This window comes from Erinaceus europaeus, chromosome 4 (assembly GCF_950295315.1).
Source record: "Erinaceus europaeus chromosome 4, mEriEur2.1, whole genome shotgun sequence".
Classification (NCBI taxonomy): Eukaryota; Metazoa; Chordata; class Mammalia; order Eulipotyphla; family Erinaceidae; genus Erinaceus; species Erinaceus europaeus.
This window is the reverse complement of record NC_080165.1, coordinates 106,584,195-106,608,488: the sequence shown is the minus strand read 5'-3', so window position 1 is coordinate 106,608,488 and position 24,294 is coordinate 106,584,195. Positions and strand designations below refer to the sequence as shown.

General features: G+C 39.1%; 1 protein-coding gene across 12 annotated transcripts in view; it reads left to right on the top strand.

The window, feature by feature from the left end:
- Positions 1-23,851, top strand: part of AIG1 (androgen induced 1) — a 341,307-nt gene extending 317,456 nt beyond the window's left edge. For 4 of the 12 annotated variants that reach the window (XR_009549566.1, XM_060190363.1, XM_060190358.1 and 1 more), the window contains 2 exons: positions 1,480-1,643; positions 20,862-23,851. Coding sequence is in view for 9 of the 12 variants with exons in the window: in XM_060190363.1 (XP_060046346.1) it covers positions 1,480-1,643; positions 20,862-20,971 (274 nt within the window). In the remaining 3 variants the exon portion in view is untranslated. Of the gene's footprint in view, positions 1-1,479; positions 1,644-4,017; positions 4,468-5,186; positions 5,258-11,368; positions 12,087-20,861 lie in introns of those variants that run through there. The other 8 variants (XR_009549568.1, XM_060190364.1, XM_016189486.2 and 5 more) reach the window with 5 other exon arrangements.
- The last annotated feature ends 443 nt before the right edge of the window (positions 23,852-24,294 follow it).

The window sequence follows — 24,294 nt, the reverse complement described above, 5'->3', positions numbered from 1 at the left end:
AGGGGAGTCACTTCACAAGCAGTGAAGCAGGTCTGCAGGTGTCTATCTTTCTCTCCCCCTCTCTGTCTTACCCTTCTCTCTCCATTTCTCTCTGTCCTATCCAACAATGGCATCAATAACAGCAATAAAACAACAAGGGCAACAAAAGAGAATAAATAAATATTTTTTAATTAAAAAATATATGCACCAATTTGAGAAAAGTAAACTTTTATTTTCCTTGGAGGTTCATATACTAGGGAGACCAAATTCTTTTGCAGCAAGCACAGCAAAATATTCATAAATATCTAATACAGGCCTTATCAAACTGACAGGCAAATATCATAGGTTTAGTCAAATCCTTGGGAACATCAATGTGCAGGTTTTAAAACTGTATCCACTTCATATTGGTACTAGTAAGAAATCTACCAATTTCTTGAACCCTGCCAGAGGCGCCAGCAAACAGCTTTATGTGGTTTTTTTTTTTACAATATAAATAATTTTTTAAAATCTTCAGAAAACAAATATGCTACCTCAGGTTTTGGGAAGTTAGGGATCAGCAAGGATATGTGATGACTGCTAACATAGGAAATGTGTATTGCTATGTAGTTGGAAAATAATAGGGCATGATTTCTGGCATGTTTCTTTTTTTTTCTTTTTTTTTTTTTTTTGCCTCCAAGATTATTGCTGGGGCTCGGTGCCTGCACCACAAATCCACTGCTCCTGGAGACCATTTTTTTCCCTTTTGTTGCCCTTGTTGTTTTATCATTGTTCTGGTTATTATTATTGTTGTTGTTGACGTCATTGGATAGGACAGAGAAATGGAGAGAGAGGGGAAGACAGAGAGGGGGAGAGAAAGATAGACACCTGCAGACCTGGTTCACTGCCTGTGAAGCGACTCCCCTGTAGGTGGGGAGCCAGGGGCTCCAACCCGGATCCTTATGCCGGTCCTTGCGCTTTGCGCCAGGTGCACTTAAACCACTGCGCTATACCCGACTCCCTTCTGGCATATTTCCTTACTGTAGTAATCATACCATGAATATGTAGGACGTTGTTACTAAGCGGGGCCGGCAGGATGGATCACCAGGATCATGCACTTGCTTTGTCATAAGTGTAACCCAGTTCAAGCCCGGCCCCCAATGTCCTATGTGAAGTTTCAGTGCAGTGTCATCTTTTCCTCTCTCCTTGCATCTTTTTCTTCCTCTTTATATCTGTAAAGTTGGCACAGAGAAAGCAGTAAAATCCAGGTGATTGTAAAAGGAAAAAGATTTTGACATACAGAAAATTAAGTAGAAAACATACTGGAAACTCTTCTACTAGCCTAAAAGTATTTTAAGATCAAAAACCAAAAGAAAAGAAAAAAAAACAAGGTTTCCGGTAACTCCTGTTTGGCAATGCTGAGGAATGGCTGGATTGTGGGAATTTAAATTTGTAACATCTGCAGCTTTGAGATATGACATCTAAGTAATTTCAATCATTTTCTCTTTTCCAATTCCATTACAGGGTGTGTTGGGTGCATCATGTAACTGGGATGTGGGTATACCCTTTCCTGGAGCACATTGGTCCAGGAGCTAGAATCATCTTCTTTGGATCTACCACCATCTTAATGAATTTTTTGTACCTGCTGGGTGAAGTTCTGAACAGTTATATCTGGGATACACAGAAAAGTAAGTATTATTAATTTCCTTGATTTTAAGTGAACATGTATCTCTATTGCATAATACAAAAGAAAAACTTGTTACTACAATGGTACTGCAAACATTTGCATCAAAATACTGATTAAATCCCCCTTTTTCAGAGATTTAGACTTTCTCCTCTTGAGTTTTAGTAGCAGAAGCCACTTAAATAGTCCCGATGAAGCCTCTCCATCTGTTCAGTCTTGAGACCAGATCCATTGGTTTTCAAAAACTCCTCAAGTAGTATCATTCTTGTAATTCGCTCCACACGTGGCTGAGCAAGTTGTGGTATATATACACAATGGAATACTACTTAGCTGTAAAAAATGGTGACTTCACTGTTTTCAGCCGATCTTGGATGGACCTTGAAAAAATCATGTTGAGTGAAATAAGTCAGAAACAGAAGGATGAATATGGGATGATCTCACTCTCAGGCTGAAGTTGAAAAACAAGATTAGAAAAGAAAACACAAGTCGAACCTGAAATAGAATTGGAGTATTACACCAAAGTAAAAGACTCTGGGGTGGGTGGGTGGGTGGGTGGGTGGGGAGAATACAGGTCCATGAAAGATGATGAATGACATAGTGGGGGTTGTATTGTTAAATGGGAATCTGGGGAATGTTATGCATGTACAAACTATTGTATTTACTGTTGAATGTAAAGCATTAATTCCCCAATAAAAAAATAAATTATTTAAAAAATAAAAGTAAGTATTATTGAGGGGTGCATTAAAAAAAAAACAAAAGGAAATGATACCTTAAACTGTGTGCAAAGATTAAAGAAATTTTCCATTATAGCATGGGATTGCTTAAGAAGACTTGCAGTTTTTATATCCATTATATTAATTTAAGAGTTCATTTCAGTTACCTGAAGGGCTTATTACTCTTTTTTTTCTTCCTAACTAGTAAAACACCCAAATCAGAGAAAAAATGGGCCTGTTTATAAAAATTTTAATCATTTCATTAGGAGAATAATAATTTACAAGACTGTTGTGTGTTTAAAATTTTATTATTTTATTACTTTTATTTATAAAATGGAAACATTGACAAGACCATAGGATAAGAGGGGTACAACTCCACACAACTCCCACCAACAGAACTCTGATCCCATTCTCTCCCCTGATAGCTTTCCTATTTAACCCTCTGGGAGCCTGGGCCCAGGGGTCATTATGGGATGTGGAAGGTTTGGCTTCTGTAATTGTTTCTCAGCTGAACATGGGCATTGATAGGTCGATCCATACTCCCATCCTGTCTCTCTCTTCCCCTAGAGGGGCAGGGCTCTAGGGATGTAGGGCTTCAGGACACATTGGTGGGATCGCCTGCCCAGGAAAGTCCGATTGGCATCATGGCAGCATCTGGAACTGGTGGCTGAAAAAGAGTTAAAATGTAAAGCAGAACAAATAGCTGACTAATCATGAACCTCAAGGCTGTAATATTGCAGATGAAGATTTGGGGTCTCTGTTTGAGAAAAAACTAGTATGTCTATTTTAGGTATATTTCAAGGGGTCTATGACCCTACTAGTTTTTGCTTGCACTTGACATCTGATATGCAGGTGGACCCAAGTTATTATCTGGGGAGATGATGTCATGGCTTGAAAAAGGTCTAGAAAGCTGGATCAGGGAAGAGAGTAGCTTCAAAATATGGGGAAAGTATATAGATATTGTTGGCTGTAAACCCCATTGATTTGATCTGTGGCCCATAGTCAGCACAGGAGCCTATGTAACCTCTGCATCCCTGTAGGTCTGAGACGACATTATGTGATCATGGCTAGGAACATTCCAGGCTGCACCAATTTCAAGACCCATCATCCTTGGGTAACAGGCAGAGTATGCTATCCAACCTCCCTAATGGGAAAAGTAGGAAGAGAGAGAGGACCAGTCATCACTCTGGTACATGTGCTTCTGAAGATTGAACTCAGGACCTCATGCCTGAGATTCCAGTGCTTTATCCGCTGCTCTGGGTGGTGGCACAGTAGGGAAAAATCCAATGTTAACAATAAAAAAAGAACTTTAGGAAATTCATGCTGGAGCTCCAGTAGCACAATTGGTCAGCATGCAGTACCTATACAGAAATTCATACTGGTAAATAAAATTATATGAAGGGACCCCCAATTAAATATAACTAGGTATATTAGAAGTCACTAAATTTCCACCATTTTGTGGATGCAGTTGCCTCAGAAAGTTTTCCCCACTATTCTTTTAGAAATGTAAGCAGCCCAGAATGTCCTCCTGGACACTGTGATTCACTAATGACTATCATACTGAAGAGCTTTATGTGACAAAGAGGTATGGGCAATAACAGATAATGTATCATTGCTGTAAAAACTGATGATATTATTTCTCTTTTGTTTCTACTTATGGCAAAGGCAAGGCATGTAATCTTATCCAGGTTGTGAACACTTGTCCAAAGTGCATTAAAAATGGAAGAGTGGAAAAACCAACAGCACAGATATGTAGTGATTGAATCCTGCATGAAAACACATCCAGAAGCAAGATGGTCTGGGGACTCAGGAGAGCTATGGACATCTCCAATATACTCATGACATTCTGCTTATCCTAGTAAATGACTGATAATGCACAAACATTAAACATTCTCTTTTGTGTCAAGCACAATGCCAGGAACTTGAGCTTACTGGAAAGAACACAGTCACTGCATGGCCATTGAATGGACATTCTGTGTGCATGGATCATCTAAGACTATGCATCAAGATAACCAAATAAGCAACCCAGGGGAATTTGAGAGTTTCTTTACTCAGCAGCTCACTTGATTTTGATAAGTGGTCTCTTGAAAAAGTATCCAAAATTTAATAGAGTTCAGGCCTCATTTTTTCTGGTTTTGTTGATACCAATCATTTGATTAGCTCACCGTAATGACTTTATTTTAACTTCACAAAATACCCTATGTCCAGTTAAGACTTAGACATACATAAATGAGATAAGCCAAAAATAAAAGGGCAAATTCCAAATGGTCTCACTTATAGGCCAAACTTAATAAACAGGGACCAGAAGGGAAAACAATAAAATTTAAACTGGGCATGGTGAATTGCATCAAAGAAAAATACTCTGGGGGAGGAGGGAAAGGAGAGATTGAGAAAACATTGAGGTCCTGGTGCATGATAATGTAAAAAGTCCTAGGTTGTGGGTGAGAGTGTTCTGCCGAGAACTTTCACAGGGAGATGAGAAACTGTACACGTGTCAATGACTGCACTGTAAATCCTCAATAAGAAAATCAAGATAAATAAAAGCAAGCCACTAAAAACAGACTACAACATACAAATTTGGGAGAGATACAGTTCAGCCCATAACTTAACTCTGCATTTGTACCCATCCCACCCTGCCTAATTCATGGCTTGCATACTGGCAAAACATATTTCCAACAGTACCCCGAAGTCTTTTCCATATTAACTCTTAAACCCAAAATCTCAGTTTACATAATCAGATTAAGGATGGGTGGAGACTTCCAGAGGCGGGGTTACAGAGCAGCAGCAGCTGGGTTTCTCTCCTTTCCTCTCCTCTCCTCTCCCAGGTCAACTAGGAATACCAAAGGAGACTACCTGGGACTGCAACAAGACAGGACTAGAATGACTTCAGGAACCCACCAAATCATCAGTTAGTGCAAACACGTGTGGCTTGTGGACAGAGAGGAACCTAGGGAGAGATTAAGTGGCTGGTAACAGTCCTGCAGTTTACCAGTTGAGACACCACCTCCAGTCTGTTCTACCAACAAGGGCATGGCTGAAGGGAGGAGAGGACTCCCCTGAGACTCACTAAATGTAACTGTGAGTGTCCATTGCTACTGCCCTCAGAATCTAGAGCAGCAGCAGGGAGGCCCTGTGCTGACACTAGGGGACAGAGAACTAAGCAGGAAACTCAGGAGATCTATACCTTGGTGGCCTAGCAGTGGGGCTGTGAAAGTCTCTTTGCACTGGATTGTCTCTACCCCACCCTGCTTTATATCTTGGTCAGGAGTCAGTGATTAAGCTAAGAAACCTACTTATAGTTTTGAAGCCCTCAGGCTTCAATAGCCTATAGGGAAGAAAAAGAACAAAGGAGGCTTTTAAGCCACTGAGCTCCAACTCAGGGATTAAAATACTATTGAAACAACTGTCAATTTCTACAACTGTGAACCCTTTAATTACCTTACTTAGACACAAGTCAATCCAGGCAAGAGTGATCAGTAATTTGAAAACTACTGAGAGAGGGACCTCATAACATACACAACCAAAAAAGAAAACTACAGACCAATATCTCTGATGTACATAGATGCTAAAATATTGAACATAATTCTACCCAACCGGATACAGCAGTATCATTGTAAAAACAATCTTTTTAATAAAGATTGTTCATCATGACCATGTGGGGTTTATCCCAGGCATGCAAGGTTGGTTTAATATATGTAAATTAATCAATGTGATCCACTACATCAATAAATGCAAGACCAATAACCACATGGTCATATCAATAGATACAGAGAAAGCCTTTGACAAAATACAATATCCCTTTATGATCAAAACACTACAAAAAATGGGAATAGATGGAAAATTCCTCAAGATAGTGGAGTCTATATATAGCAAACCTACAGCCAACATCATACTCAATGGTGAAAAACTGGAAGCATTTCCCCTCAGACCAGGTACTAGACAGGGTTACCCACTATCACCATTACTATTCAACATAGTGTTAGAAGTTCTTGCCATAGCAATCAGGCAGGATCAAGGAATTAAAGGCATACAGATTGTAAGAGAAGAAGTCAAACTCTCCCTATTTGCAGATGACATGATAATATACATAGAAAACCCTAAGGAATCCAGCAATAAGCTTTTTGAAATCATCAGATAATACAATAAGGTGTCAGGCTACAAAATTAATATTCAAAAGTCAGTGGCATTCCTCTATGCAAACAGTAAGTTAGAAGAAGTTGAAATTTAGAAATCAATTCATTTTACTATAGCAAAAAAAAAAACAAAACAAAACAAAATATCTAGGAATAAACCTAACCAAAGAAGTGAAAGACTTGCATACTGAAAATTATGAGTCATTACTCAAGGAAATTGAGAAAGATGCAAAGAAGTGGAAGATATTCCATGTTCATGGGTTGGAAGAATTAGCATCATCAAAATGAATGTACTACCCAGAGCTATATACAAATGTAATGCTATCCCCATCAAGATCCCAACTATATGTTTTAGGAGAATAGAACAGATGCTGCAAATGTTTATCTTGAACCAGAAAAGACCTAGAATTGCCAAAAAAAAACTTTGAGAAGAAAGAACATAACCGGAGGCATCACACTCCCAGATCTCAAATTGTATTATAGGGCCATTGTAACCAAAACTACTTGGTACTGGAACATGAAAAGACATACTGGCCAATGGAATAGAATTGAGAGCCCAGAAGTAAGCCCCCACACCTATGGATATCTAATCTTTGACAAAGGTGCCCAGACTATTAAATGGAGACAGGGGAGTCTCTTCAACAAATGAAGTTGGAAACAATGGGTTGAAACATGCAGAAGAATGAAACTGAACCACTATATTTCATCAAACAAAAAAGTAAATTCCATATGGATCAAGGACTTGGATGTTAGACCAGAAACTATCAGATACTTAGAGGAAAATATTGGCAGAACTCTTCTGCATAAATTTTAAAGACATCTTCAATGAAACAAATCCAATTACAAAGAAGACTAAGGCAAGCATAAACCTATGGGACTACATCAAATTAAAAAGCTTCTTCACAGCAAAAGAAACCACTACCCAAACAGAGAGACCCCTCACAGAATGGAAGAAGATCTTTACATGCCATACATCAGACAAGAGGCTAATAACCAAAATAAATAAAGAGCTTGCCAAACACTACCACAAGAAAACAAATAACCCCATCCAAAAATGGGGGGAGGACATGGACAGAATATTCACCACAGAAGAGATACAAAAGGCCAAGAAACACATGAAAAAATGCTCCAAGTCTTTGATTATCAGAGAAATGCAAATAAAGACAACAATGAGATACCACTTCACTCCTGTGAGAATGTCATACACCAGAAAAGGTAACAGCAGCAAATGCTGGAGAGCTTGTGGAGTCAAAGGAACCCTCCTGCACTGCTGGTGGGAATGTCAATTGGTCCAACCTCTGTGGAGAACAGTCTGGAGAACTCTCAGAAGGCTAGAAATGGACCTACCCTATGACCCTGCAATTCCTCTCCTGGGAATATATCCTAAGGAACCCAACACACACATCCAAAAAGATTTGTGTATACCTATGTTCTTAGCAGCACAATTTGTCATAGCCAAAGCCTGGAAGCAACCCAGGTTGGTCCAACAACAGATGAGTGGCTGAGCAAGTTGTGGTATATATATATATGAATACTACTCAGCTATAAAAAATAGAGACTTCACCATTTTCAGCCAATCTTGGATGGGCCTTGAAAAATTCATGTAAAGTGAAATAAGTCAGAAACAGAAGGATGTATATGGGATGATCTCACTCTCAGGCAGAAGTTGAAAAACAAGCTCAGAAGAGAAAACACAAGTAGAACCTGAACTGGAATTAGCATATTGCTCCAAAGTAAAAGATTCTGGGGTGGGTGGTGGGGCAGAATACAGATCCAAGAAGGATGACAGAGGACCTAGTGGGGGTTGTAGTGTTATATGGAAAACTGAGAGATATTTTGCATGTACAAACTATTGTATTTACTATCAAATGTAAAACATTAATTCCCCAATAAATAAATTTAAAAAAACAACAGATGGGTAAATCTGAGGGTATGACTCATCCTGAAGCAAAATTCCTCTCCAATTGTGAATTTGTGAAACTAGGCAGAAATCTGTTTCCAAAAACACAGTAATGGGGTAGGTATAGAATATGCAACCCCTTTTTAAAGGAGAGAAGTCTTAGGGGAGGATGAGGTCATGACTCTAGTCGGAGAGTTAGCACAGCAAATTCCACTTGATTTTAAGGCTGGAGAATAATGTTTGTTGACTAAATGCTCTGTCCTGTGACGTGAAAGGTGAGTGTGACCTGCCTTCTCAGCCTGGGTCAAGTGGTATACTTTCAGAACCCAGTGGTCAAGCAGGAAGTTCCTTGAGAATCAGTTTCTTCCTTCATTTGATTCTCTTTCAATTTTAGTTTAGGCCAGCAGTGGTTTTTCTGCTAGTAGAAAACTATTAAAATCCTTAATGGCTTCCCATGAGTCCATAGGGGTCCAGAAAAGTAAATGAGAAGGTCTTACACAGGTCTATCTGCTAAAATTGTTAAATTAGACCCAGAAATCATTTGTCAATCATGTTAATGAATATTTGTCCAACCCTTGGTCTCCTCCCCTATTCTACAGTACTAGGAGTTAAAACTACTTTCAGTATTTTAATTGGAGGTCGGATGGACACAATAAAATCTATTTAAGTAAGGAAATATTTCTGATAAGAAAATTCAAAGAAAGATTTTAATTCAAGTGGGTGTGACTGGGGTCTTATCAGAATCAAGCTTCATAGTGTCCAAGCATATCAGGTCAGTGTGAAATGAAGACTGCAGGCTAGGGAGACATTAGATGTGACCAAAATCTTCACCCAGACTCCCCACACCCAGTCGGATGTCCAGCTCAGCACCACCCAGACTTCCAGCATCCCCAGGTTGATCCCCTCTCCTATCCAGGAGGAATCACACACAACTGTCTCAGCATACTTTCATTCCTGCAAGTACATCCTTCTTCAGCTCTGTGATAGGTTTCTCTCTGTCTTTTGTGTGGAAATTATACCTCTAGTCCTTCCAAATATTATTTACAGCTGCCTAATTTTTCCCTCTACCTCAGAACTCCCAAATTAAAGTAGGTGGGGAGCCATTTTCCCTGTCTGGATCAGTGAACACCCTCTATCTTAGACCCCCACATTTGAAGATTCGGATGTTGCTGCCAACGCAAGCCATCTGCAGGCAAATGCTTAGGAGAAAATAGACTTTAAGAAGAAAAGCAAGCAGTTATTAGCCTCTGACAGATTCTCCACAGTAGAGAAAACATAGAACAAATTTGGGTCCTGAGTCATGTGTGCTGTATAAATGGAATTTATGCTTTGTTTTTCTGTCTTTGCCTTGGTTACCCAACAGCTAAGGAATCTCCTTTCTTCTCCCACTCAGACCTACTCCTCAGATATCCTTCTCTCTCAATTTGAAGTTTTCCGTAATGTGATTTCTGAGAAGTACTTTGGAAAAATTATTACAGATTTTTGCCAGTTCCTTAGTCATGAAAACCAAATTTTAAAAAATTGTCTAAGAACACCTGTTCAGAGCATGTCGCTCACATTCCACTACCATAGGTCTGATCCCAGGAGTGCATCCTAGTTGCTGATGGTGTGTGTCGGGGGGTAGTGAGGGTTGGGGACAGGGTCTCCTAGTATATACTCCATCATTATTATCCACTGGAGTTAGATTTAATAACTTTTATTGTGGAGCCCCATAGATTGTTCTACTGTCATTCTACTTACTGTAAGTCTGGCTTTCTTGAGACCTTCTCTTTGTTAATTTTTTATTGAATGATTTTAAAGATAAGTTGATCAGCTACTATGGGACATGTGCTATGTTAAGTAGTAGATATATAGTCAGGTTATTCCAAAACAGTTAAGGACTTCCAACAGAGAACTTGCAACTTGTAAAAGACTATCAGCAACACCTACAAAGCAATATTTGGGGCTCTTATGTTCCAGGAGGAACAAAGTATCTTGAGAATTTGGCATTTGAAATAAATTGCTGAGATAAAAACGAAAATGGGATGGGGACATATTTGCAAGATTGAATTGCAGTTAATGAGAATGACTTGATCATTTTCATCTCCAAGAAACTGAAACATCACTAACTATCCACTACAGACAGCAAGCAGTATGTGTGAGGTCAACAAACTGGTCCAGCACATATGAGCCTCTGGAAAAAAGTATAGTTCTGACAGGGATGGGTTGAAAAGAGACAAGCTTGAGTTTAAGACAAGCTTGAGTTTACTATGATATGGAAGTTAATATATTAATAAACTCCCTGGGTTAAAAAAAAAAAAAAAGAAGAAGAAGGAAGAAAAGAAAATAGCTCCGGGGCCGTGTGGTAGCAGCAAGTTAAGCGCACATGGTGCAAAGCGCAAGGACTGGGGTAAGGATCCCTGTTTGAGTCCCCGACTTCCCCACCTGCAGGAGGGTCTCTTCACAAGCAGTAAAGCAGGTCTGCAAGTGTCTGTCTTTCTCTCCCCCTCTCTGTCTTCCCCTCCTCTCTCTATTTCTCTCTGTCCTATCAACAACAACAACAGCAGTAATAATAATAATAATGATAAACAACAAGGGCAACAAAAGGAAAAAAATAGCCTCCCGGAGCACTGGATTCTTAGTGCAGGCACTGAGCTGCAGCAATAACCCTGGAAGCAAAAAAGAAAAGAAGATAAAAGAAAAGGAAGCTCTAAGATTTCTTGATTTTTAAAATTCAATGCCATGAAAAGAAAAACTGGAAGAAAACTAGCTGAGGGATCTGTGCTTGCTCTATAAGCCAGGAACAGGTAAGAACTCAGTATGTCCCAGAAATATCCTGAGCTAGGTAGAAGAGAAATCAAGATGAGAAGAGAGATCACTGAGGAATTTTCTGGAGGAACTTCTATGTGACTTTTTTTCCTATTTAAGAAAGGAGGGTGGATAGAGAGAAGTGAGGGGAAAGAGTAACTTTGGCAAAGCTGATCATATTTTAATGCTAAAATAGTTATTTGCCTTTATTTCTAGGTATAGAAGAAGAGAAAGAGAAGCCTAAATTGGAATGAGATATAAATCTACAATGAGGAACTGGATTGAACCCATCATTGAAGATGGGGCACAGGCAATGAATGCAGAAAAGGACATTTCAAAGAAAGCAGTGGAATCTGCTTCCATCGCTCTGCCCCAGAGAGCAAGAGCTCCTTTTATAGATGAATACATACAATGGAATACACTTATTTCTAAAAGAACCTGGTGTTTTAAATATTTTTCCAAATTCATTATTAATGATAATGATAATGTCATTTCTTTTTTCCTCTTCAAATTTTTTAAATCCACCTTTGGATTTTAATTTCTATAATCTTAAATCCATTAAATCAAGGAATAATAAAATTTTATGGTGTTTTTTGTTGAGAAATATGTAAGAATCAAAGAGCAGGTGTAGAACAAAGCACTGGTTAATTTAGTTCTACAGGTGACTGGAATAATGAACATGGGCCATAGTGTAAGTCCAGAGGAAATGTGATGGCTGATCTCTATTACAATAATGACACAGTTGCCTCAGACAGGCAATGGTAGTAATAATGATGTAACTTAGTAAAAGCCCTGAGTGTATTTGGATACTATGATTTAATCTTACGATTTTTTTCCTGAATGCAAACTGTAATTATAATAAAGAAAAAAATGACATGTATCTGCTGTAAGCAAGATAGATCTCAAAATCCTAACATCAGTGTCTCCTGTTTCTTTTATATATACATATATATACATATGTATATATATATATATATTATTTTCATTTATAAAAAGGAAACTGACAAACACCATAGGATAAGAGGGGTACAACTCCACACAATTCCCATTACCATAACTCTATATCCCATCCCCTCCCTTGATAGCTTTTAGGAAAGCTATCTTTATCCCTCTGGGAGCATGGACCAAAGAACATTATGGGATGCAGAAGGTCGAAGATCTGGCTTCTGTAATTGCTTCCCCACTGAACATGGATACTCCCAGCTTGTCTCTTTCCCTAGTGGGGCGGGGCTCTGGGGAGGCGGGGCTCCAGGACACATTGGTGGGGTCGAGTGTCTCCTGTTTCTATTACCTGTTGAAAATGGGCCTGCGGAACAAGATTCCTAAAATTTTCTAGCCCTAAAATTTTACATCTTTTTCTAACACCTTATAAATAATTTTCAGAAAGAAAAGTAATTCGACCATAATTACTTTAAAAGTAGAGTAAATTATGCTCTAGAGATAAAATATATATATATGTGAGAGGGCTCAGCATGTTAAGAGAGATAACAGGCAATGTAAAATCTCCATTAAAAATAGCACTTTAATTGTAGTATAATTTATGAAACACTTGAAGCCAATCTGTCTCTTGTACACGTACATGCACACAAGATACACTGTAGCATTCAGTAAAATCAGAGTATTGATATCCAATTTTAATACAATAAATTATTAAATTATTGAAGAAAAGTTAAAATAGATATTGTGTAGAAGCACGTCATGAGGGAGTCGGGCATAGTGCAGCGGGTTAAGCGCACGAGGTGCGAAGCCAAGGACCAGCGTAAGGATCCTGGTTTGAGCCCCCAGCTCCCCACTTGCAAGGGAGTCGCTTCCCAGGTGGTGAAGCAAGTCTGAGGTGTCGATCTTCTCTCCCCCTCTCTCTCTCCCCCTCCTCTCCATTTCTCACTGTCCTATCCAACAATGATGACATCAATAACAACAACAATAATAACTACAACAATAAAAAACAAGGGCAACAAAAGAGAAAATGAATAAATATAAAAAATCTTTAAAAAAGGATGTCATAAAATAATATGCAAGAACACTAACCAAATATATGTTGTATAAGTATAGATGGACTTCATATATTGAACGAAAAAAATTTCCTTTCTGGATCCCCCCAAAAAATCCAATTCCATAATGTATATTGTGAAACAGACACAAAGTGAAGAAACTATAAACATTTTAAAAGCAGGCAGAATACACTTATTTTTTTTTTTACATTTTCTTTTACTTTTCAATTTTATTGTTTATAAAATTATAAGATTATAGAGGTACAATTCCTCACCTCCATTGGAAACTACCATAGTTCTCTCAAGGTCACAGATATGAGTTGACTATTATTTCTACAACTATCTATAATTTGCATGTATTTCCCCATTTATTCTACAGTCCTGTCTTCCTTTCTAAGTCACACATACAATACTATTACTACTTCCAAATGTCTATCCTTTTTTCCTCCTCTTTCTTTGGGTCTTGATGAAGTTCAGAGACTTCTAGTCACCTTCCCCTAACATTTCTCCCCCTCTGGGACTATGAACCAAAATTCTTTTGGGGGTATAGAAGGTGGTAGTTCTAGCTTCTGTAATTGATTCTCTATTGGACATGGGTGTTGGCAGGTCAATCCATATCCCCAGCCTGTTTCTAATATTCTCTAGTGGAAACCTAAAGATATGAGTATAGCAGATGAGATTTGGGGGTCTCCATTTTGGAAAAAGTAGGTCCATTTTAGGTATATTCCAAGGGGCCCTTGGAATATAACTTTACTTATTTTTGCCTGGGCCTGACAGTTAACATGCAGGTGAGCTAAAGGTATTGTCTGGGAAGATAGTGTCAATGTTGGAAAAATGTCTAGAAAGCTGGATTAGGGAAGAGAGCTCCCAAATATGGGAAAAATATATAAATACAGTAAACTATAAACCCCATTGATCTTATCTGGGGCCCATATTCAGCACAGGAGCCTGTGTAACTTTTGCATCCCTGTAGGTCTGAGCTCACATTCTGTGGTTATAGTTAGGAACACTCTACACTGCACTCATTTCAGGACCAATCTTCCTCAAGTGGCAGAATATGTTGACCCAGGCTTGCCGGGATAGCCTGAGGGTACTTCTTCCCGAGCTAGTGCTCTCTGGGTTGGAGAGAACTCAACTGGAGCCGATCCAGGCTGCTGCGTGGGAGAGGGATCAGGAACTCGTGCCGCACTAACTTCGCAGAAGATACACTCTGCAACTCTCGGAGCCGGAAAGCAATTTCCAAGTGTCTTTAATCAGAAGAGCAGCTGTTTTTATACTCTCCAAGTAGGGTGGAAACAGGATGTGATATAGAGAGGGTGGAGAGAAAAATGACTGGTGACAATCAGAGTGTGACAAGGAGAGGATCAGGGTGTGACAAGGAGAGGGGGTGGAGCAAAAACATATCATGAAACAGTGGGGATTGAACCAATGCCCTGGAGGGAGTGTGGTGCTTTATGTAAATGTGAAAGTGATTTATGTAAATAGACCAAAGCTTTGAATGGGATTAAATCTATCCCTATATAGGCATATGGTTAAGCAGAAGCCAGGGGGAGCTGACAAACTATCCAACACAGGCTCCCTGTAGGGGGCCAGGTCAGGAGATAAATGGTGGAATGTTGCTATGCTTCACATTGGTTTGGTCTTAACCCCCCACCTCTGGGAGATTGTGGTTTAGCCCCTGCTAGTTTCGTGCTTCCCCTTCTCCCCGCCCCCTATCCTACGTACACTTCCGGGGTTCCTGCCACAGCCGCCAGAGGAGAAGGATGCAGGACAGATCTGTGTGGTGATTAGTCTGGGAGTCCCTCTCTGCCGCCTGAGGAGAAAGACAGAAGAGCACATGTTTGCCCGCTTGTGAATAAAGATTAAACTGTGTTCTCAGCTCAGCCGTGTGTCTCTGGTCGTCTCTGTTACCTGCCCATGAAGCCAGGCCCGGTTTAAAACAACAGTGGAAGACCTCTTAAAACAACATTCCAAGACAAACCTCATAGTAGAAACTGAATCAGCTCTCAGAGGACAAATCCTCCATGCCAGGTGCTGTCAATCTGCTTCAGAGGTCAAATCTCCATGGGATATGTACTGAAACACAAGCTCCCTGAGGAGAATCGGTGTGTACATGCACAAAAGGATAGTCCCACTGTCTCTGACATTCTTATTGTCCAGATTAGAGTGAGAGAATCTCTCAATCCATAATCCAAACAATTACATAATTGGGTGAAAGATCCAAATTCATGGGAAAGTTTGCCAAAAGTTGCTATATAATTATGGCCCTAATAAATGTGTTCAGTGTTCTGTTTCAGACCATTACCTGAAAGGTTCCAAGGTTTTTTGCTCCAGAGTGTTTTCATTTCCCTCCCTTCTTTCAGATCTTTGTTGGGGCTGGACTCCAAAACTGCAGTCGGCTTCCCACAGCTCCCTTTGGAGACTGGGGCAGTTCCTAGCATTGTTGTTCCACATTGAGGGCAAGGTCCTATTAGAGACCCATAGGAGGGTCCACATTGTTCCTAATAGAGATGAACAGCCTTGGTGTAAACAGGCATCTATTAGAAGTCTAGGCCCATCTTAGCTATGTTGCAAATCTCTTTTGTATGGTTCTCTTATTTTTATTTCTCTTATTTTTTATTTCTCTTATTTTCTATGTTATTTATTTCTGTCTTAATTTCAGTTATTTCAGTCCTTCTGGCTGCTTTAGGTTTCCTCTTTTCCTCTTGTTCTAAGTCTTTAAAGTGTGCAGTTGCAGGCTCGCTCCTGGTTTCTCCAGTCTCCCCGGATCCATTGGGAGACAGAGGTCAAGAGCAGCCCCTGCGGGTCCTGGAGCAGCTCAGCATGTTGAGGGTGACATGTTCAGAGAGACAAACACTCAGTCAGCCCTGGGAAAAGCCTCAGAGGGAGATTCATTTATTTGGGAGCGAAAGCAAGTACATATACTCATTGCCCAGGTAGAAGGTCAAGGTAATCATTAACCCAAGCACAGAGTCACACAATGCATAGCTTCATGTTGACCTATAAACTATTCGATCACAAATGAATAATGTACCATACAAGGTTTGATCACAAGCTTCACAATGCATATTTCACCAAGGGTAATTCACCTCAGGATTAAATAACAGGCACTTCAGAGGAAGGGGGAGGAGGAGGGGCAGTTGAGCAAAAACGTATGTGGTAGCTTTCAAATTAGGCTAGACACAATGTACAGTAATTCATGGCCTTTGTTTTAAGGGGAGAGGAGAGGCATGTGCAGAAAGGTAGCCCCCTTTCTGGGGAAGCCATCCATCATTAGTTCAAGAGGTCAGGGGAACTTGCCCTCCTCTCTACCTGAAGGGAGAGTTGGGGGTCAACTCGCTTGAACTTCTTGGAAACAATGTCCTGGACTTCCAGGGACAGTGGGCCCTATTCACCAACATGCAGTCAGTCTGTTTACTCGAGCTTTTTCCTGTTCCCTAATGTGTGCTTGTATGGCTATGAGTTTCCCTCTACGTATTGCTTTAGTTATGTCCCAAATATTTTGATAGTTCCTGTCTTCATTTTTATTTGATTCTAGGAAAATTTGATTTTCTTGCTTGAGTTTCTCTTTGACCCAGTGGTAGTTAAGCAATGTGTTGTTGAGTTTCCATATTTTGTAACTTTTATTGATTTTCTGTTTGTCATTAAGTTTTAGCTTAATTCCACTGTGATCTGAGAAGATACTTGGGATGATTTCAATGCCCTTGAATTTGTTGATACTGTCTTTGTGGCCAACACGTGGCCTATTCTTGAGGATTTGCTGTGTGGATTCTAAAAGAATGTGTATTCCAGTTTCTTGGGTGAACTCTGAAGATGTCCAGAAGATCTACTATTACTGCATTACTATTATATATTTTGCAGCTCTTTGAGTAAGTGTTTGAAATATTTAGATGGACCTTCACTGGGTACAAATATGTTAATAACAGTTAAGTCCTCTGATCATATCCATGCTTATCTTTTATTACTTTGTTTATTTTAAAGTCTATTGTGTTAGAAATGAGAATAGTTGTTCATGCCCTTTTTTTGGTGACCCATTAACTTTCACGATAAATTTCCATCCTTTCACGTTGATTCTATGTTTGTCTTGTTCAGTCAGGTGGGATTCCTGCAGACAGCATATGGTTGGGTTGTGTTTCTTTCTTTTTTTTTTTCTTGTCCTTTTTTATTTTATATGTTTTATAGTTTATATAGTTTTTGTGTCCTAGCTATTACTCTTTAGTTATTGTGTTGTGTAAAGAAAAGCCATACCCAATCAGAAACATCTTACAAGTGAGATCACAAACCTCTTCGAATCCTTTCACCCACAAATAAAGGACCCATCTGTAATCTATTTCTGAGAACAAACCATGTAAACACTACTAATCTAAAAGATCTACACTTACTTTGGTGGTAAGTTCACAATTTGAGCTGGATTTGACATAATGAGTCTGTGTCTGTTCTATAGTATCTGCTGGTATGACTTACAGGCTGGTGATCAAGACTTATCTGAAGGTTCACCCATATGTCCAGGGATTCCTGTTGGCTGTTAACTGATATCGCATCTGAGGGCAGATTATAACTACACATAATATTCTATATGGCTCTTTGGCTTTGTCACAATATGATGTCTGTGCCTATATTTCTAGGGGAAAGTGAATTACTTTACATGACTTAACTTCAGAAATAACAGAAGCTTCTGTCTTATATATACATAGTCCTGCTCTGATTTAAAAGTAGACTATCACCTCTCCCTTAACGGCACAGCAACATTGTAAGAGCATATGGAATGGGGGGGGCGGAGCCAAGATGACGGCTTGGTAGCAGCTGCTGGAGTGAGCTCTGACAACAACTGATGGAAATGGTAGGATCCTGGCCTTCAGCAGGATGGAAAACAAGGCGTTCTAAATGTGACACCAAGGAGGTGACTATAGCTCAATTTGGGTTTGAAAATAGAGAAAAAAGAAAGGAAATCTTTTGATTATTCGTGAAACTCACCCCTACACCCCCCATAACCAGACGCCAGGGGTAGGGAGCCACTGCTAGGAGGCTCCCCGCTGACCTTTTTTCTTTACCAAGATTTCTGGCTCACCAGGGGTGTCATTCAAATCCTGTTCCTTTCTGAATCCCTTGGATCTTTTTTTTTTCTGCGTAAGTGATTTAGGCCCAATTGCACTGATAAATATCTGACCAAGCAAAGCCTCACCTCTCCTGGGAAAGACTGCCTGGAAGTTTTTTTTTTTTTACAATCGGTTGTCACTACTCAGGGTGCCTGAGCTAATCGAGAGCCATCCAAGCTGCAGACTCACTGTTAGAGCTTTTCACTCTGTTCTATTTTATTATTACTGTTATATACACATCTGTCCCTTTGCCCCCCCTCCCTCAGGTTGACCAAAATTAACTCAGTGTATTTCTCATTGCTAGGCAACTTAATGTCTTGTTCATTGTGAGAGGAACTTGTTTCACTCTTCCTACCTCCTCTATCCACTCTCCCCCTTCTCCCTCCTCCTAGATAATTAAAATAAATAAATAAATAAATAGATAGATAAAAAAACTCTCCTTGCTCTTTTTTTACTGTTTTTCTTTTTCTTTTCTCTCTCTCTCTCTCTCTCTCTTTTCCCCCTGTCTTCCTTTCTTCCTTCCTCCTTCTTCTGCTTCCTGAATTCACTGATACTCATTTGTGAATTATTTTGGGGAAGAAATCTAACTCAGAGTGGACTCTCTTTATGTGTGTCTCTGCTCTACTTCCCTTTCTCCTCTTGCTACCCCTAGAATTTACAGTGGACAATAGATTTGAATAATTGTCTATTCTTGCTATCCCTTTTTTTCTTTCTCTTTCTTTTTCATTTGTATTTGGTTGCTAGTTTTTTATTGGACTGAAGACATTGTTGGGCTAACTGGTATTGGTTAAACTGCTTCAATCCTTGCTTCAGTTACTATTGTAATTTCTGAGGATGGTGACTGCATTTGTCATAAAGGTATTTAGTGTAGCTTGGCTTGTACTCAAAACACAACAACTGAGGAACAACAGAATATAAAAATAAAAAACACATTAATAAAAAAAATGGTTAAACCAAGAGCAAATAAAACTGTTACTACAATGAATGAAGAGCCCAGAAGAAACTACAAATCAGCCAGAAGTAACCATAGATAAGAAAAGTATGCAAGCAATAATAAACTTAATCACAGAAATGAAAACAACTTTGGAGGAAAGGGCTAGCAGTATTCCAGAAACAACAGATGAGTTCCTCAAGGAAAATATTAACTACTTCGAGGTAATTAGAGAACTAAAAGCTGAAATAGCTGAACTGAAGAAAGAAATAGGATGAGCTAGAGAAAAAAAAGAAAGAGGTTAAATAGCTCAAAAAGTGATTGAGAGACACTGAAAACAACAGAGACATATGGGATGATCTCAAAAGGAATAACATTCATATAATTGGCCTGCCAGAAGAACAAAGGAAGGGGAAGTAAACATTCTAGAGGAAATTATAGGAGAAAACTTCCCATACCTGAACAACAGAAAGGACATTAAGATTCAAGAGGCCTAGAGAGTCTCAAACAGAATCAATCCAGACCTGAAAACACCAAAACACATCATAGTTTGTTTCAATAGTATTTTAATCCCTGATTTGGAGCTCAGTGGCTTAAAAGCCTCTTTTGTTCTTTTTCTTCCCTATAGGCTATGGGAGCCAGAAGGTTTTAAAACTATAAATAGGCTTCTTAGCTTAATCACTGACTCCTGACCAAGAGATAAAGCAGGGTGTGGCAGAGATAATCCAGTGGTTATGCAGAGACTTTCACAGCCCCACTGCTAGGCCACTAAGGTATAGGTCTTCTCCTGAGTTTCCTGGTTAGTTCTCTGTCCCCTGGTGTCAGCATAGGGCCTCCCTGCTGCTGCTCCAGATTCTGAGGGTAGTACCAATGGGAGACTCAGAGTTGCACTTGGTGACTCTCCGGGGAGTCCTCTCCTCCCTTCAGCCATGCCCTTGTTGGTAGAACAGACTGGAGGTGGTGTCTCAACTGATAAATTGCCAGACTGTTACCAGCCACTTAGTCTCTCATTAGGCTCCTCTCTGTCCACCAGCCACACGTGTTTGCACTCACCAGTGATTTGGTGGGTTCCTGAAGTCATTCTAGTCCTGTCTTGTTGCAGTCCCAGGTGGTCTCCTTTGGTATTCCTAGTTCACCCCAGGAGAGGAGAGGAGAGGAGAGGAGAGAAACACAGCTGCTGCTGTTCCGTAGCCCTGCCTCCGGAAGCCTGAGGTCATCTTTTTTATTTAAAAAAAATAATAAATAGCAAGTAATGAAGCTATTGCCAGATTAAATAGTAAGTGACAATTTATTTTTTAAAAGATTATATTTTATCCTATTGCATATACAAAAATTCAAATGCACAGCTATGATCACAATATACACTAGTTCAGATAGGCTACATAATGAAATATCTATATAAGGCATTGCATATAAGTAGGTCATCATATATGCATATATATCTCTACTATAAGATTCACCATTCATCTATTTTTCTTAAATTTTTAATGTGTATTGGCAATAATATGAAGATACTGAGTATACATTTCTAGTAACAGATATATGGTTTACCTAGAAAAAAATGATTATGTTCAAGTTAATGATAGCATTATTTCTTAAAAAGAAATATAGTAGAGAATTAATTGTACAGTCTAGAGTTTAATGATAACTTTAGATTTTTTTCTGTTGCAGGTGCTACCATGATGCCAACCTGGCTTCCCTGGGCAAATGACCTCACCAATGTGTCCTGGAACCCCACCTCCCCAGAGGTGGGATTTTCCTGCTTCACTAAGGAAAGATAAGAAACAGACTGGGGTTATGGATTGACCTGTCAATGTCCATGTCCAGCAGAGAAGCAATAACAGAAGCCAGACCTCCCACCCTCTGCACCCCAAAAAGATCTTTGGTCCATACTCCCAGAGGGATAAAGAATAGGGACCCTTATAATGGAGGGGGTGGGATATAGAACTTTGATAGTGGGAATTATATGGAACTGTACCCCTCTTATGCCACAATCTTATCTATCATTATTAAATCATTAATAAAATTAATTTTAAAAAATTAATTACAAAAGGAATGGTATTTGAATATATTATTTTTATAGTAAAATGCACTTTGAGTTGTGATAGAGTTAAGTGTTATTAGCTGTAGGGATTATCTTGTATAATTACAGGACTCCTTGTAAAGAGATGTGAGAGAAAGAAATATGACCATGTAGCAGAAAGAGGAAGGCAAAGAAGAGGTCTTGAGTGAAACATTGCAAATAACCTCCAGAAAGATTGCCATATTGGCCCATTGATCAAATTTTTAGGTAACATATTTTAATGTTTTTTGTTTGTTTGTTTTTACCAGGGCCCTGCTCAGCTCTGGCTTATGGCAGTGTGGGGGACTGAACCTGGGACTTGAGAGCCTCACACATGAATGTCTCTTTGCATAATCATTATGCTATACCCCCACCCACATATTTTAATTTTAAGTTACCACATTTGTGGTATTTTTTCTTTTTAGAAAACTCGTAGAATTTAATGTTTTTGCCTATTTTATAAACCATCCTTATGCTTTCAAAAATACATAATAATAGCCACATTCTAATAGCTGCAACTAATATTTGTGACTTTGTAATAATGGCGATATTCAGACTGCTGTCCCTCACTAAGCCAAACTTATCTGCGGTTGGCAAGCTGGTCAGAGTCACTCAAATTCATCTGATTTATTGAAATGAAAATGCTTAGTATCATTTAAGAAGTCCTCATGGAAATATCCAAAGACATTTAGAAGTTGGCATGTAATAAAAAATTTTGAGACAGATGACCCTAATTTCAAGTACAATTAAAAAAAATTTTGGAGCAGAGACAAATGCCTTTGCTACAGGAATATTTACCAGGAAAAGTGATAGGTTTGTGTCCAAACTTTATAGAAAAAAATATATATATATATATGTATATATATTAGTCAAAACATTCCATGTAGTAAAATTTTCTCAAGGGAATTTTTCAAGCATGCAAGATGGTTTTATATGTATGCACAACCATATTAATAAATTTGAATAGTATCAACATAGATGTGTGCAGGTACGACATTTATTTATTTGCAATTAGCACTGAATGTTCTGGGCCCTCAACATTTTATTCTGCCTAAGCCAGACATCTTATTTCTTCATCCAGTTCAGGTTTAATATTTAATCTTGTGCTTGTTTGCAAGTCAAACTGTCAAAATTTCTTCTCCCCCTTCTCTTCTCTTTGTGCCTAGATAAAGAGAATGAACTGAGTTTACATAGCAAATGATATCAGATCTGCAGGTTCTGGTTCAGCTGACACTTAGACACTGAAGGGCTGGAATCCAGAGTTGACTCTGGCTATAAGGAGGAATAAAATTGTTAGGTCTTGGGGAACTCAAAACTGTAAGTAAACTCCTTACACAGTTCCTCTGTTTTCCTTATCACCAAGGCAACAAGCAATTATAAAAAATCTCTGCTTCTAGAAATCATCAGATTCCTTCCATGGTTTTTACCAAGCCTAGGGTGAGAACTCATCTGCCCTGAGACAACCTCTTTCAACTCCAACACCACCAAATGTTCTGTCAGCTCATTGTACACAACTCAACTCCCCTATTTCTTAGCAGAGATGGCAGAACTTAGGAAACAGAATTCAGCAGAAAAAAGAAAAACATTGAACAAATAGAAACTTTCTATTCCGTGCCATGACTTTACTAAATTTTGCCTGAGTGCCACAGATAACATGCAGGTGGGCTAAAAGTATCATCTGGGAAGACTGTGTCAGAGCTGAGAATAGGACCAGAAAGCTAGATCAGGGCAGAGAGTAAGCTCCCAAAAATGGGGAATATATATAAGTACTGTTAACTGTGAACACCACTGATTTGACCTATGATCCATGTCTATTGATATTTAGCACAGAACCTTTGGCATGATTTCTTTGGCTTCTCATAGTCATTGAAGATCTCAGATATATGTCTGTATCACAGTAACTGAAAAGGTATAATTGTCAACTCCTCCTTTACTGGGAAAAACTTTGAGCGGATTCTCATTTACTTTGATCTTTCTAACAACTGAATAAACATTGCAGTTACAGCTTTCCCGCTTTCTTTTTTTTATTAGCAATTCAATATTGATTTACAAAATTACATGTCAATGTCAGGGGAGGGAATAGACTTAATATCTCAAGTTCCCTAACTGCCTAGACCATAGCTCTAAGCACAAATATTTGTTTTTGCCTAGCCATTTAATATCTTAGATCTCAAATATGATCAAATTCTGATAATGGGATTGTAAGGGCTTGACCTGAAGAACGCCATCTTTGCCCTCCAGTGGCCCTGCCAGTGTTAGTCACTTCCAGGAAAGTTCTTGCCCCACTAGATGATCCAGTACATTTATGAAATGCTCTTAAGAAAGAGGGAGTAGCAGGTGTGGATTTCTCTAAAAAAAAAAAAAGGTATGGAGGATCAAAAAGGGGAGTTCTAAAATTAACTGCCTATATTAGCTTCTGTACCAAGTTCTGCACACAACTTACTTGCAAAAGTTGTGGGTTTTGCCTTTATACCCACCCAGCTGTGTAACAGGGTCACTACTGCTCTCTGAACAGCATTTTGTTGGAGAGACAGTCCCCAGCCAGGCCCAGCCAGGCCCAGTCAGGCCCAACCGGGTAGTAAAGACTCTCATAATTAGACGTTGGTCTCAAGTTGTCTTCCTTGCTTCGACTCCACAACAAGATTAAATTGTTCAAGGAGCTCTAAAAATGTATCTGCAAATATAGCTCTGTAAACATCTAACTCAGCTACAACTTTAGGCCAGACCAATATCATTTATCCCTGTAAGTATCAAATGCAAAGAGATTCAGATACCACTAAAAAGGTTCAAAGCACAGTGAAGTCAAGTATATTAATATTGGATATCATGGAAAATAAACCAACTAACCTGGTTATAGTAATAATTGATTATTGATATTCTTTTTTTAAAAAATATTTGTTTATTTATTTATTCCCTTTTCTTGCCCTTGTTTTATTGTTGTAGTTGTTGAATAGGACAGAGAGAAATGGAAAGAGGAGGGGAAGACAGAGAGGGGGAGAGAAACATAGACACTTGCAGATCTGCTTCACCACTTGTGAAGCG